At 39.7% G+C, this 16,507-nt stretch overlaps 1 protein-coding gene and 1 non-coding gene across 2 annotated transcripts in view; one reads left to right on the top strand and one right to left on the bottom strand.

Annotated features, from left to right (window-relative positions):
- The window catches only part of LOC122871213 (synapsin-3-like), a 146,397-nt gene that overhangs the window by 86,696 nt on the left and 43,194 nt on the right, over positions 1-16,507 (bottom strand). Inside the window, exon 3 of the mRNA XM_044186031.1 lies at positions 7,587-7,644. Within this exon, the coding sequence (XP_044041966.1) occupies positions 7,587-7,644 (58 nt within the window). The remainder of the gene's footprint in view (positions 1-7,586; positions 7,645-16,507) is intronic.
- On the top strand, positions 11,273-11,355 carry trnal-cag. Its single transcript has one exon. It is a non-coding gene; the product is annotated as a tRNA-Leu (tRNA).

Here is a 16,507-nt window from a genome sequence, read left to right as displayed (position 1 = left end):
GAATGTGAAATATTACAAGGAAGTTGTAGTTTGGGTTGAAGCATTTCAAGTCAGTTTAAGTTGAGGCATTGAATGAGCTAAGGTTTCAGTTGAAGTCTTAGAGCTGAAAGCAGCTGAAATCAATTGAAGTGTAGTGGCTGAAAGAATTAGAAATTTCAGTTTGAAGTTTAAGCCCTGTAGACAGGTGAGTGGTCAGTTTGAGTAGTAGTAGTAGCTGAATAGTTTGCACAAGCTGAAAGCAGCTGAACTGTTGGCTGAAGAAAAGAAAGCAGCTAAAATGCCTGTCCAAGTCTAAGCTATGGAAATGTTGACATGTAAGAATATTGAACCACCAGGTGAAGTGTAAGTTGAACTGTCATTTGAAGAATTAGAGATAAAAGTTGGAACGTCACTTGAACTGTAAACCATGAAAGCAGTTGTAATTTCAGTTGAAGCACTAGAGATAGTTGAAGTGTGTGCACTGTAAAAAGTGGAGTGAGTGCATGTAAACAATGACAACAGTTCAAATGTCAAATGAAGTAGTTCAACTATCAGCTATAGAGTAAGAATCAGTTGAAGTGTCACTTGAAATGTCAGTTAAAGAGTAAGACATGAAAGCAGCTAAAATGTCAGTCAATGTCTAATCCATTAAAGCAGTTGAAATTATTGGTTAATGAGTAAGCACTGAAAGCAGTTGAACTGTCATATGAAGAGTAAGAGATTAAAGCAGTTGAACTGTCAGCTGTAAAGTAAGAAATAGAAAATCTAAAAAAACAATAAAGATTCAATACTGAAAATAAAGTTTATTTTTTCGTGATGATTATGGAAAAGAGCACTTGAATACAATGTATCACATTATTAAGATTTCTAATTACAAAGCCAGGTATTATAAGGAACCAACTGTTTACACAGATCTAGGCCATAATTAACCTTACTGAACTTTCCTTTTTCCACTCCACAAATGCCTATTATATTCCTTTTAACACTGACATTGTTCCACTGATAGTTCTTTTTTTAATTTTTGGTCCCAAGAGGACAACCAAACTGAAAAAGCTGATAAAATCGTTCTAGCCCAGATGGAGCCTCTTATTGTGTGGTTTCCTTTCTTCTGAAAATAGATGCTTTTTCTGTGACACAAAATGCTTATTTTATTGCTTCACCTCTTTAGTTTCAATAGGGAAAACCTTGACCAACCAAGACCTGGATGAAATACAGCTTTGAATAGAGCTGTTCCATTACTTTTGGATTGTAATGCATGCTTACTGGGGAATAAGAATGTGCAAAAATTGTCTGGCAAGTGGTAAGCTGACATGTTAAGAGTTATAGGAGATGAAGCTATTCAGTTTCGTTTACAAATGTTATGAGAGAACAGACTGTAATGATTTGATTTGTAGCTGCAGGGCAGAATTTTTTGTTGACTACCTCTGAATTTTTAGTAACCCTTGATAAACTCGGTTGAATCACATACTGTTGCAATTGAGAAGTCTGAAGTACAGTGGTCCATTCATGTGCACCATAGAGAAGTATTTGCCGCTAATCACTACCACCTTGTACAACAGTGAAATAATCCATTGAGGCACTAAATGTTGAAATCTAAGACATATGCTAAATGCAACAGGGCATGGGGGCAGCTGGATCAGTCAAATGTCTGCAGCAAGTACCAAACCAAATCATCTGTCTTGATCAAGTTCTACCCAGATGCCCTATGTCATGTGCAAATACCAGCCAAAAAAGGCTACGGATAACATACAGCCAACTGCCTGTGAGCTGCCATGACTGCAGCAGAAAGGAGTGTGGACAGCGCTGAGGTCATATGCCTGCTGAGCAGATGTTGGCCTGCCCGACCCAAACCACACATGGTCCAGCAACCGTGAAGAACTGCCCCTTGTTCTTTCACAAACAACAAACCCCTTCAAATTTAACTGCCTAATTTGTCCAATTGTGTAAATTGCAGTGTTTATGACTTTGCAGGGCTTGTGGGTAGCAAACAGGCATTTTGTTTGGCAGCCTTTTGTTGAGTGTCATCATGTCTGCAATCAACTTTGATTACAGCAGGTGAACATTCATTTCGACATTTTTCACAGTGGACTAATTTTAAAAGTGTGAAACATCACATGCAGGGTGACAACTTTCAGTGCACCTGATCTCTGGGTCCAAGTGTAAAGTGGCAAGCATATGTGTCCAGAAGCTGGCAGCGATGCAGGTGGATGCCCCCCACGTGTCCTGGATTGTTGACTACCTGACTGGCAGACCACAGCATGTGCGTCTGCAGCACTGTGTGTCAGACAGCGTGGTCAGCTACACTGGGCCCCCTCAGGGGACTGTCCTCTCTCCCTTCCTCTTCACCATCTACACCACAGACTTCAGCTACCACACAGAGTCCTGCCACCTTCAGAAGATTTCTGATGACTCTGCTGTGGTGGGATGTATCAGCGGTGGTGAGTCTGAGTATAGGGCTGTGGTGGGTAACTTTGTCTCACGGTGTGAGCAGAACCATCTGCAGCTCAATACGACAAAGTCTAAGGAGCTTGTTGTAGACCTACGAAGGGCCAAGGCACCAGTGACCCCGGTTTCCATCCAGGGGGTCAGTGTGGACATTGTAGAGGATTACAAGTACCTGGGAGTACACATGGACAATAAACTGGACTCTTTACAGGAAGGGCCAGAGCCACCTCTGTTTGGCCGAGGTCCTTCAACATCTGCTGGACAATGCTAAAGATGTTTTATGAGTCTGTGGTGGCCAGTGCTATCCTGTATGTTGTTGCATGCTGGGGCAGCAGGTTGAGGGTAGCGGACGCTAACAGACTCAACAAACTGCTCCGTAAGGCCAGTGACATTGTGGGGTTGGAGCTGGACTCTCTGGCGGTGGTGTCAGAGAGGAGGATGCTGGCCAAACTACATGCCATCTTGGACAGTGTTTCCCACCCACTCCATAACGTGCTGGTCAAACAAAGGAGTACCTTCAGCAGAAGACTCATCCCCCCAAAAAGTACCACAGAGCGCCACAGGAAATCATTCCTGCCTGTGGCCATCAAACTCTTTAACTCCTCCCTCTAAGTGTCAGTCTATATGACCCTAAGTGATTAAACTGGACATTCATCATTAACATCTCTGCAATACTTGACATAATTGTGCAATATTCTGGGTTAATACTGCTGTGCAATATACTCTGTTTTCAGTTTAATTTATTGAAATGTATTCATACTTCTATTACTGCTGTGCAATATCCTCCATCTCATTATAATCTTAATAAGCTACACTTAACTTTACAGTTCATGGATTATTACTTTATACCGTATTATTATCATCAACCGGTAAACTCACTTTGTACTTCGCACTTATTTTAATTTTATACTTGTACCCACTTGGTACTTATCTGACCTGCATTATAGTGTATTATAGTGTATTATATTTTTTGCTTAGTACTTCTATTCCTGTGTGCACTGACATGATAGTGAGCTGCTCTAACAAAAGAGTTTCCCCTTGGGGATCAATAAAGTATTTCTGATTCTGATTCTGAAATCGGTTGAGTCAGTGGGACAAATTATCTTCAGCCACCTGAGGAAATATTTATAAAGAAAATAACACACAAGTGGGTCAGAAGCTGGGCTCTACCTTTAAACTGAGACTATGTAACTTTTGAAAGGAGAAACAACACAAATTTCCTCTTATAAATGAAAAGTTGAATACTTGAACAATAAAACCCACCCTTGCTCACTTCAATGAACTCAGTGGTTTGTCTGCTATGGTCTTACTTGGTCTGGTATGATCAGTAGCAATGGCTAATGTTAGCTAATGTTAGCATTCTTGATGTAAATATTGCTATAAAACAGATTACTGACTTTACAAGTCACTGGCTTTGTAGCTGTTTTCAGGTTTTTTCTTTTAGCATTATCCCATAATTTTCACATGTGGCAGAAAAAGTTACAAAGCCTCACTTTAAAGGACTTATCCTTCATTTTTATGATCATATCAATTTGGGCTAAATTTACAGACATAATTGAAGAGTTGTTCCTAGTTATCAGCATTTTGTGTTTTTCACCTGGTCATAATTGAAAATATAGGTCAGTTTTACTTGTTGCATACAAGTTTACGGATGTAAAAAAAAACAACTAACAGAAGCAGAAAACATTAACTTGACTTGTTGTTTTGTGTTTGTTCATCTATCAAAGAAATGCTTATCATTTTGAGAGTCATAACAGGTTCCAGTCCTTTCTCTTCATTACTGTGTGTATTCAGTTTTGGTGGGGGGGTTTACATTTGGATCATAGTTTGCGCCTTTAAATAAAAATTTAAATATTTCAGGAAATATGCTTATTCTCTTTCTTGCAGAGAGTTAGATGAGAAGATTGATGCCACTCTCATGCCTCTGTGTTAAGTGTGTAGCTGGAGTTATGCTAGCTTGGCATAAAGACCGGAGGCAGGAGAACAGCTAGCCTGGCTCCTAAAAAAAAGAAAATTGACACATTGTATTTTGTTTGTTTAATCCATACACAAACCGAAATGTAAGAACAAAAAAATGTGATTTTACAGGGAGTAACTTGTAACTATTTCAGCTGTGTTTAGTGCTATTTCAACTTTGTGTTTAGTGCTAATGCTATCATGCTAAACTTTGATGATGAACATGGTATAGATTACATGCTTAATATCAGCATTTTAACATCGTCATTGTGAGCATGTTAGCATGCTGACAGTAGCATTTAGCCCAAAGCACCACTGTGCACAAGTCCAGCCTCACAAAGCTGGTAGGATTATGACATGATTGCAAAAAAAGAAGAGGTACATACCAGAGAGAAAACTGTATGACGGTATTTTTTTGTTTTGTTTTCTTTGTCTTGGTTTTATCGGTTTTCTGGATCTCATGATTTCAATGAGTCACAGGCTCATGATATATGAGCACTCACCTAATGTAACTCTACATTAATTCTCCTTTCAAACCACAAGGGATTAAGTGACAGAGTGAGAGTGAAAGAAGTTAATATACAACTCCCAGTTCTATTCATGTTAAGTGTAATAGAGACCTTTTTGCATTTGGCTCTGACGTTACGTGTCAGTGAGACCCTGTCTTTACATTTCTGGCTGAGTTTTTATTTGGAATCAAAAAAGGTATGCTGTCTGACAGTGAGGATCGCATGGCATGTTTTTGGCACTCAGATCATCAAGAACTACTACTGATTTTTCATAATTTTGTAACAAAGCAATGGCTCAAGCCTGTTTTTATCAGTCACTTAGTAGCGCAAAGAACCACCACCGGTGCTCACATGAGCATTTGTTCATAGGATAAAAAGCGTTACCTGGTGGACATAGGACCTCAGGTGTCTGCTAAATGTAACTTCAAAGCGGGTCATGTAAATGAGAAGGAATGATCCACAACAAAACAGTGGCTTGGGTAGGTACAGGTGGCAGCGTAGCCTTAATGACAGATATTACATTCAGGAATCAAAGCCAAGTCTCTTTCTCTTTGATGCAGATCGGCATCAGGCCTCCCCACTGCAGCATCACATGCTGTGGTGAGTCTGTGCTGGAGTCCAGAGATGGTACCTTATATGGCAGCAACTAAGCCAGAGAAGAGTTATGTTAGTTTGGGGCTTGTGAGCACTGGTTCAGAGAGCTTGAACAGCATGAACCTGATAGATGACAGCTAGCATATGTTGGGCAAGGTCATTGTCCATCCAACTAAGATAGAAATGATTACAATATTTTAACATTTTATGGTAAATATAAAACATCCTTTAGAGATGTTTTGAACTAAAATTAGAAAGATATTTACTATAGTAAATAAATGTAAAATGCATAAAATGTAGGTAGCAGCTTTTAACTACTAAGATTGCTTTTACCTTAATGTTGGTGCCATGTTTCAGTGTTGGTGCAGGCCATTGAAAAACATCTATTCAATGCCAAAATGATTGCTGGGTAGAGATGTTAAAAAGCCAACAAGAAAGTGGGATTGAAGAGAGAGGGAGAAAGTGCAATGGGTCTCTCTGCTTTTATTGTCATCCCCTAAAAGGGTTCATCTCAGCATGTCACTAACTTCTCACACAGAGATTGGGTTTCCATTATCCTAAGGCTCTCAGTGAGGTGCACTAACAGCCTATGAAGAGTCTGGCTGCTGAAGGCAATTAGCGACTGACTTGTTATCGTCAACGCGGAGAGCATCTGGGAAACAGTGGAGGGTCCAACAAGATCTAAGTAGGTCAGTTGGAGCTCTAGCTGAGCTTTGGGGGGGCTCTTATGGTCCCCATCACTATCAACTTAAGGGGCCTAATTAACTCTGCCAAATTTTTATTGAGGTTCAAAATTTGTGACACCACAAAAAAATCCATGTAAGTTTACATTTAATAGAAAAATCTTGACTCTTATTCCAACCGCACCCCGTCCCAGATAGCGGATGTGACCACAACAGTAGAGAGTTGAGCAAATAGGCTATAAAATCACCGGTCGAGGTTTTTGTGGTCCCTTTTTCCTTCTCTCATAAAAACCCACCACTCCATTTCAAAGACAGCCCCAGTCTCAACAATGGTTTGCAGATGTATAACTGAACAGTTATTTGAAGTAGATTAGATGTTATCTACACACTGTAAATACTGTATGTCTAGACTTATACACATATTTCTGTGCATACTGTAAATCATATTGACACAATCGTATTGAATTAAAATCAGGCTACTTTAAAGGAATAGTTCAACAGTTGGGGAAATGTGCTTCTTTGCTTGCTTGCCGAGAGTTAAGTGAGAAGACTGATACATGTCTGTCCGTTAAGTATGGAGCTAGAGCTAGGCAGTGATAGCTTAGCATAAAGACTAGAAGCAGGGGGAAACAGCTAGTAAAAAATAGTAAATAGTTAATAGTTCAACAAGAAAGAGTTAAAGCACATAACTCCCCATAAAAACACAAATTATCATTGTTACACAGGCTAGCTGTTTCCACCTGCTTCCAGTCTTTATACTAAGCTAACCTAACCTGGGCATTAGCTCCATACTTAACGCACAGACATGAGAGTGGTATTGATCTTCTCATCTAACTCTTGGCAAGAAAGTCAATAAGCATATTTCCCAAAATGTCAAACTATTCCTTTAAAGTAAAGTTTAAATGTATATTTAAAGTAGCTTGTTGGATATAAAAGGTCAGGGTTGCCATAATCAAATTCCCAACAGTCTAGTCTTGTATTTTCAGGGTGTGTATAATAGATTTCAGAAGGCGACTCATCCCAGTGGCACAGTTTTTAATATTGTGAAAAAATTGCCATGGTATAAGAGCGATAATTCAGTCTGAGATGTTCTGATACAGAAAAATAATGCACTCAGCTCAAGAAACAGCCATTTTTTCTATACTGGTACACCTTGTCGTTATTATCACTTTCATAGTTAGCGTGAGTTAGCAAACTTGCACTCATTGAGGTTTACTTCAGGCAATTAGATAATTTCTGCCTCAGAAATAATCTATTAAAAATATTCTGTTCGATGAAATTCAGTGGCTAAAAACTGAAGGTCATCCACAATATTATTTAATTAAATGCTGACTGAATAACTAAGCAGTTTTGTCATAGTTTTGAAATGATTCATTAAAATATCTAACTAAGCAGAATTTATGTAAAAAATCCACCATACCTGCTCCACCCGGATCTCATACTCTCCGTTCAGCTTCTTCCCTCGAAAATACTTTGCCCTGCAAAAAAAAACAGAAGACAATTTGTCAAGGAATTGACAAAGAGTATGCTTTTCTTAGACAGTTAGAGCCTTTTATTTAATTAATAATCTACAGATATGACATTTCCTTAATGGAGACCAATCAAATAGTATACATTACTATATTGCAAGGATTGATTTGTCTATCTTTAGGTATGTGTACTTCAACTTGTGGATTCCTCCCCTGCAACAACAGTACAGTATGTGCTCCAAACACTCCTTACAGACAAAACAACCTTAAAATATCCTTTGTTTATTTGATTGAAGGAGAGCTGAAATTTCAACAGACCTTCCAAAATACCTTGTGAGCAGGCAAAATAATGACTCATGTTTTCCATAATTACAGAATCTGACCTTTCGGGGCTTCAAGTAAACGGAATCTTTTGACAAAGAGTAACTAGTGAAATACAGTGCTTTTAATAAAGAGAACTCACTGGTGGAAGGATAGTCCCTGTGTGTGTGTGACAGCAGTTTGTGATCAAGGTGAAACTAAACGCCAGTGGCAACATTTAATTAATTTAATTAGTAACTGTTCCTGCTCTAAAGTTTAGGAGCCATCTGACGGTGAAAAAAATACAGGAATCATCCAGCACTGATGCACTTGTTTTCTTGCAGCCCAAACCTGTGAATGTCCAGTTACTGGAAGAGTTATCTCCCAAACCATCTGACCTGCAGTATTTAGATCAACTGAGGGACATATGTGGATTCACTGTGCCATTTAAAGCTTGAGTTCATATACAGAAAATACACAGTGGAAAGTTGATATTGTTGTTGTTTACATTTAGTTCATTTAAGTGCACTTTGCACAATTAAACTTCTTTATTCTTGTTTTGCTAACATGTCATCCCACCAGAGTCAAAACCAATCAGATTCCAATTCCTGTAACTTCAGCCGGGCACGATTGTCTTCTATGCACGCTTCTTCTCTGATGTTTGGACAGTTGAATAGATACTCTAGCAACTTAGTCTTACTCTAACCCTTACATAAAGTTGGGGGGCACGCAAGAGACATTATAGACAAACAGTGGAGTTTCCTGACTTTGCGAGTGGACAAGGATTTTGTGAACACTCCAATACACAATGGACAGTGCACAGTGGATTATGGGATACTGAGTGTCCTCCACTAAAATCAATTGCTTTGTAGAATCCAGCCCAGACGCTACAATTTACACAGTGAGCTACCAGCCTGGATTTGGAGGCAAATCTGATGGATTGCTTTATGGCAGGGGTTCCCACCTTGTTTTGCACCACAGATCATTCTGTATTGACAATGTTACCCTACCTCCTGAAAAAGAAACCCTTGAGCTTTCTCAACCTCTTAAAGTTTTTGCTTTTTACTCATGTTAGCAAACAGTAATAAGAACACAGAACATGCAGATTGAGTAGCTACTTTAAGTAGGTGAGGCAGACTAATGACCTTGTGTTCTGACGAATTTAGTTCAAAATCTTTATCCTGTTGTAGGAGTGACGGAGAAAGATGCAGTACACAGAGATCATGCCAAGATCATTGTCATTACTGAATAAATAAAGTATTAAGTTATTCAGCTTTCATGCCGAATCAGATTGTCATGGCCCAATACAGTCCACGGCCCGGGGATTGGGAACCACTGCTTTACAGCAGAAATCAGAGAGAGTGTGACGTTCTAACAGTGCAAACTGAGCAGAAGCTTTCAGAGTTTTCCATGACATGAGCCTTACCAAGCAACAGGATTTATGGGAAATGAGGTCTTAATTTGGAGAAACACTACAACTGAAGATACATACTTGCTCTAATTTGACTAATGCTTTAATTTGACATAGGAGATAAATACTTAAAAATGGAGAGCCCCTTTAGCTTTTGGATTTAGAATTCTCTAAAGCACATTTTCCGGCATTTTATTGTTAATAGCCATGTTGTTTTCCAGTGCTCTGTGGGTCTCAACATTGACCTCTCACCCCTTGCAGGAGTGGGACAGTTATCAATCTGTTGAAGGCTTCAGGCTGGAGCTGTGTGTAACTGAGGATATAGGCTACATGCTAGAGGCCTTCAGTTACTGGGACAGGCTTTTTGGGATTTAGAGTGCCTCTCAACCTACTCACACCAAAACACATTTTCCTTTTTCAGCGTTTTTCTCAAAGCCTCTCACCAAACAAAGCCTCTTTCTCTCCTCCCCTTGTCTTCTCCATGACCGCCTCTTTGTTTTTCATCTCCCTACATCTTTCCTTTTAGGTCTGTTCATTAATGTTCATTACAGCCACTGAGGGGGATCTTGTTCTTAACATCTCCCAGCTGTTGGGAGAAAGTTTTGGGTCTCTAGCTGTCTCATTTGCTGTAATTTTGGAAGCCGTGAATCTTCAGCATGACAATGCCCCCATCACCCTGGACCACCACCACAGAACATGAGGCTGGACCCGCAGGTTCACCGCCTAAAAATGACATATTTTGCATTACCTTGAAATGCATACCAGTCGTCACTCCAAGTGATCAATTTAATTTACAGGACGCTGGGCTCTCTGGTTTGAACAACCACTTTATATGTGTTCAAACTTAAACATTCAGCGCCGCAAAGAGGTCTGGGATTTCCTTCTCTCAGTCGTGCACTCACCCACTATATAAATACAATGAAGCTGAATTCCTTGTTTTACCATGAGAATATGTTCTTTCTTTTGTGTACCACTAATAAGCATGTGAGTGATATATGTAGACAAAACCAACTGCCCCTGCAGGGTGTTTTTACAGTTATCCCTACTTCTATTTGTATCCACTCCACTAAACTTGATGTTGTTCTAATACTGCTGCGTTTACAAAGGAGATTTTCACTGCTGGACACATATTTACATGGAGATTAAATTCCCAATCTGTTAGTTTAGCTCTTGTTTTCTCCTATGAAAGATGCAAGGTTCCCAGTAAGAGGAAACCGTTAAAGTTTTTTCAGAAATGTCTGTCAATAACTGATTTTCAGGCCACTTAGCGGCAGCAGAAGAAAACTGTAAACACATCACAGACATCACCTTTTAAGTTGATATGGCGAAAATGTTAGCAAGGTGCCTATTTACACATCCGGCAGTTACGAAGCAACATGATCATTCAGATGAAGTCGAGTTTATGTCCACCCGACAAATTTAAGTCCAATATTTACTCTCCTTTTACCTCTGTTTTTGGTCTCCATCAACTCTTGGATATCTGGATCTTTAGCTGCTAATACATATGTTCCTTAGCTAGCTGCTAACGTTGTCTGTCTGCTGTTTGGTGCTGGACAGGTAATGTACAATGCGTTAATCAAGTCAGAACAGAAGTCAAAGTGTGTCAGCATGGTGGCATGTAGTATCAGGTAGAAGTGAGACATGAAACAACCAATTCCAAAATTGACAGTACTGACAAGGTCAGAAGGAGGCGACTCCATCAGAAGTACTTGTCGGATGGCCAAAGATTGTCATAAACCCCCTCCCCCGACAGCTTTCCGATGCCTTTCATGTCTCATGTATGCCTTAATAACATACATGGTGATATCATGTAAGAAACTGTTTCAGAACAATCTGGAGAGGCGGTGTAGAGGTTCCATTGTGTAATGGTTAATGTACTTTATCATGCTATGTAGCAACATTTCCACTAAACGGGACCTGTCTGGAGTCAGGATGGCCGAGCGGTCGAAGGCGCTGCGTTCAGGTCGCAGTCTCCACTGGAGGCGTGGGTTCGAATCCCACTTCTGACAGCGAGTGTTTCAAAGCAACCGTTGCCTGTAACATCATACTGGGAAAGAAAAGTCAGCCGTTCTTGCCATAGACCGTAGAGGTTCCATGGTGTAATGATTTGCAGTCTGGACTGTGAATCCAGCAATCACAACTAAATTTATAGTAGGATTACAGGCAAAAGGCCTCGCGGGCATTCAGGTAGCAGTGAGAAACATGAAACAACTGAGTGGTCAATCGGTCATGATGTGGACCAATCCACGTGAACGATCTCTAATTCCAAAATTGACCTTACTGACAAAGTCTTTATCGTGATATGTAGCAACATTTCCACTAAATAGGTGCTGGCTGCAGTCAGAGGAACCATTGCCTGTAACATCATACTGGGAAAGAAAGTAGTAGGCTGACAAGGTCAGAAGGAGGCGAATGGTTTTGAGTTACATGACGGATGCACACTTTGAATTCTGTCTTGTACTCATCATAAAAATGAGGTTTCACCGAGATGTAAACTCGGATTGCTGCATTTAGAGTCCACAGTGCACAAAATGAAGGGGCCAGTATACTCCATCAGAAGTACTTGTCGGATGGCCAAGATTTTCGAAACCCCTCCCCGACAGCTTGCCGATGCCTTTCATGTCTCTGCATTGTTCTGCGCTATTTAAATGAGGCATACCATTGTAAATTCAATGGGTTATAATGCTACCATTGACAGGGAAGGTGAAGTTCATCGGACTTGTCCAGGATGGAATTTGGAACCCCGGTAACAGTGCCAGTCCGCATCTGTAGAATGGTTCTGAACCTAATTTTATTGGACCAGCTATTGATAGCACTTCCAAATTATATAGGATACCAAAAGTCTTACGGTATTAAATCATCAAGTTTGGGCTCGTAATTTTAATGGTTTAAAGACTTCTAAATTTCTGGAAGAAACCAGCTTTCCCATTATGAGGTTCCTAGGAAAAGGCCTTACCCAATCAAAGAATTGTAGGTAGGTAGGCAAGGTGGCAACATCAAAAATGGGGTCAATGTAAGGACCAGTGAACATCCGGAAGATTAGATTACAGAAATTGAACCATACGAATCCACGGGAAGTTTGCCCTCCCAATCCGTGATTCTTTTCAAAATTATCATAAATGTGAATGCTCCAAACAAAAGTCCTTGGGTAAATTCGCATTGGATGAATGGACAATCAGGGAATTTTGAGGACGATTCCATTATTCGGTCCATGATAGGCAGAATGTTAACTAATGCAGTATGCACATTTAGGAATTTCAGTAAGTCTTAGTAGTTGGTGAAATAGATTAATTTCATTTAATAAGTCAAATGATAGGGCATTCCAACCGAATTGTCGAAATGGTAGTGTCAAAGTCCAAATGGGGGGTTGACCATTACCTATTCTTAAACATGAATACGGAATAGTTATGATGGAGTTAGGAGGAAATTTATTTCCAGCAAGATTGAAAACCGAACCAAGCTTCGAGCTTCAGTTTGATAAAACTAATGGAATAAAAAGTCACGTTTTGGAAATTAGTACGACGAATTCCAATTAATATTAAGTCTTATGGATAACAACAAAAAATAGGTTCGGGCCAGGTTCGTGGATTAGTTAATGAAATGCAACTTTAGTATGGACCATTCATAAATAGGCTCTCAAGATGTAACCGATTGCCGATTTGAAAAGTCCCGTGACAAATGAAGGGCCACTTCTCCCGAAAATCATAAGTGAATTATAAAAATTTAGCGTTCCAATGAACCAGTGGGTCACTGGGAAAATAAGGGATTTCCCATCAATCTAGATATAGAATAAAACCCACATTGTCTAGAGTCGAAACATGATGTACACTGAAATGGGCCGCAGGTTTGGAATGTTATTGGAATCAACATTAATCTTAATGACTTTCAAATTGCTTAAAAAATTGTTTACCGGGAATGGATACTAAGGCTCAAGAGCGCAGTTGCACAAATTTTTGGGAGGCCAATTTGAACCCCCAACTTCCATAGTTTACATGTTGTAAATTATGGGCCTTTATAAAGGTGACCTTTCTAGGTGCAGGTCTCCCTGCTGTATTCACGTTGGCTGAACACATCTGGCACAATAAAAAGTAATCCTGACAAGGTCCTGGGAAAAGTGGAGTGCGAATATATTATGGGATAATTGTCGTGGCTGTGAATACATAAAAAATTTGGTACACAGGGACGGCTCAGTCCAAAAGCAACCAGGTATTTCGTTCAATAAATACCAATCATTAAAACCTTACGAAACCATTTCCTGTAAGGGTTTACGAAATTGCTGACAATCCAGGAAAAATTCATCATAAGATTGTAACGTGGGAAAATTTTAAAATTGCACGCGATAACCTTGCTGCTAAATAACATGGTGAATAATAGGACATGGGGTTGAAGTTTAGTTCCATGGTGTGGCCTTGACTTGCCTTAAATCATAAAAAAGGTAACTGATTAACAAATGATAATCCAATCATTGAATTGTCTTTATCCATAAAGATTTCGTGAAACGGGTTCTGATTGCCCGGTGCCAAAGTAGGCCATTCCTGAAACTTCATGGAAGTAATCCAGTGGCGCTCCCAAAGGGGCCTTTGATACATGCGGAGCTCACCTGAGTGATCCAATGTTGTTTGACCGATGTAAACCATTTTATGAAGTCCGGAAAAATGGGAACAGAACATAAGTTTGTTAATGCGAAGGTTCTGCCTTCAAGGTTCGATGGAAACCTTAAAAGGGAATTGGCACTGCCAATCATAACGATCTTGGATTAAAATGACGTTTGCAATCCTTTAATGTTTGATTGGGAAATTCCCTAAATCTCTAAATTGAAGTTAATTCCAAAAGACATTACTCAAGTCTTGTGATGCGAATTTTAAATCGGACACGCCTTCTTTATCTCTAAAAAAGGTACAGTGCAAAGGTAAGGTAAGGATTATGGGCACTTTAATCTACTTGATAAGAAAGATAAATATTCGGAGGCAAGACTTTAGAGAAGAATGAGCTTACAGTAGCGGATGTATATTTGAATTATTTTGGTGCCTTCAGTAAGGGAACAGCCGAATTCATTCTGAAATTATGATATAGAGCAAAGTTTACAACAGGGCCATGGAATGTCTGCTCATCCATGAGTCTCCGGGGGGAACGATTTTAAGTCAAGCAACCATTGCGTGAATCATCTCTAGAATCTTTCGAGGCGTTAAGATAGCCTCGAAGTTGCCATGTTATTAATTTAAATATCATAATGTGAATTCAAACACCTCGATAGGGCGGAAAGCGGAAGATTCGTCGGCAGTTGGCAATGAAATTTTGAAGTAACAGCTGGATTCCACATTGAAAATGTGACCTTCTAAAGTGGGTTCTATGAATGATTGTACACCGATTACTAAATTTTAAGTGGTACAAAATAGGGGCCCTATTCAAATACATTTGAAAGTTAGGATGTCAAATTCATAAATAGTTGGGCAAACGGAACATTGCCTTAATCAATGGAAAATGTACTGACAAGTCAAGGAGGGAACATCCATACGTGACCGAATCGTAGTTTGAACCCCAAAGTTCAAGTTTATCTCTTAGAATATTCCAAGGTTCCGAAGACCGGAAACCATTGGCCTTGGGAATGTTTGGGAATTCACAATGGTCAGTGGCCTGCAACAATGAAGGATGCATTTGACAAGGTCAAAGGGCAAATGGTTACTTCATAGCCAAGGCATGCTTCTTACTTGTGGGTAAAATTGGCCAAAGTCTGGATTCATAGATCCCAATGACTAAATATAGAGAATCCAAAAGGGACTGTCGAGGGATGGTTTGGGATTCAGCGTCTCCTTTATTTCTAATTCTACATGGTTTTACCATTAAACGGATTCCAACAGAGGATGTGTAATCAATTGCTGAGAGTCCCAGTAAATAATTTGGTACGGGCCGAAGTATTATGAGGGTTGCGAGTTTTGGATTGGGATAACATTAACCGGTATTCATAAAGTGGCTCACCGAGGACTCAATTCCATTATTCAATGAAATAAGGCAATTCCTGAAATGTGAATAGTAAATCATTCCATAGAATCGCAAGGGCTGGGAAATTCAAAGGTGGTGCAAGTAAGCAATGCCTTAAATTCTGTGAAAAATAAAGGTTTCAGAAAGGCATTTAGTTCATCACATAATGGGCTATTCATAGAAATTGGTTAATTAAGTTTGTGAATTTCCCGGCCAATCAGGACCAGTTAAATCTCGGGAACTGACAGAGGAAAGCAAACCCCGCGCTGATATGCCATCTCTTTGTATTTATGGGAACTGGATCGGCTTCCAAGCTTGGCCTTCTGATAATTTCATTGATTATCAGAAAATTTTAAACCTAAGGCCGTTAGTAGTGGTGAAGGATGGTTACGGTCTTGCAATTCTTCCTTGACCATTCTAGTAAAGGATTCCAGTCCAATCCTTCTAGGGAGTCCCCAGTGCCAAGTCCATTCTACAGAATTTTAGTGACATCCAGAACAACATTATAAAGTAGCTGCTGGCCAGCCCAGGGATTCGTACTGGAACTGAAAAAAGGCTGACAAAGTAAAAGGGTTCCATTAAGATTGGAATGCGGTTTTCGGAACCTTAAAATTCCAGAAACCCTTCGTGCTAAATCATAGGTAATTCAGAATGGACCATCCCATGAACATCCTAATTCCAAATTGACCTTCTGACAACGAAATCTAGTAAAAAATTTATAATAGGTCGGCCTTGCTCACGTGAAATCATCAATCAATTGCTTATGAAAGTCTTTACGTGAATGAAGAACATTTCACAAATAGGTCCCAAGGCTCATGCTTTCAGGAAAAATGCCTGAAATCAAAACGGTTTGGACATGACGGAGGGTATTATGATTCTGCAATTTCCACAAAAATAGTTGGATTACACAGGATGCCGCTTGACAATGGCAAGTGTAAGGCAAATGACCTCAGAGATTTCAAAAGATTTCGGATTACCAATCCAAATCCAAAGTGGGGCCCATTTTCCATAAATACTTTCGGTTAATGAGAAAGGCCTTTCCATATGGGTTCATGGTGAAATTTGGCACTTGACTCTGGAAAAGTAGGGAAATTCGGGGAACATTACGGGAGCAATTTAGTGCCCAAGTTGACGATGGACTTTGAATTGCTCTCTAAAATAGTTACGGGAAACAGACTTTAA

This window comes from Siniperca chuatsi, linkage group LG23, assembly GCF_020085105.1.
Source record: "Siniperca chuatsi isolate FFG_IHB_CAS linkage group LG23, ASM2008510v1, whole genome shotgun sequence".
Classification (NCBI taxonomy): domain Eukaryota; kingdom Metazoa; phylum Chordata; class Actinopteri; order Centrarchiformes; family Sinipercidae; genus Siniperca; species Siniperca chuatsi.
This window is presented reverse-complemented; position numbering and strand designations above follow the sequence as displayed.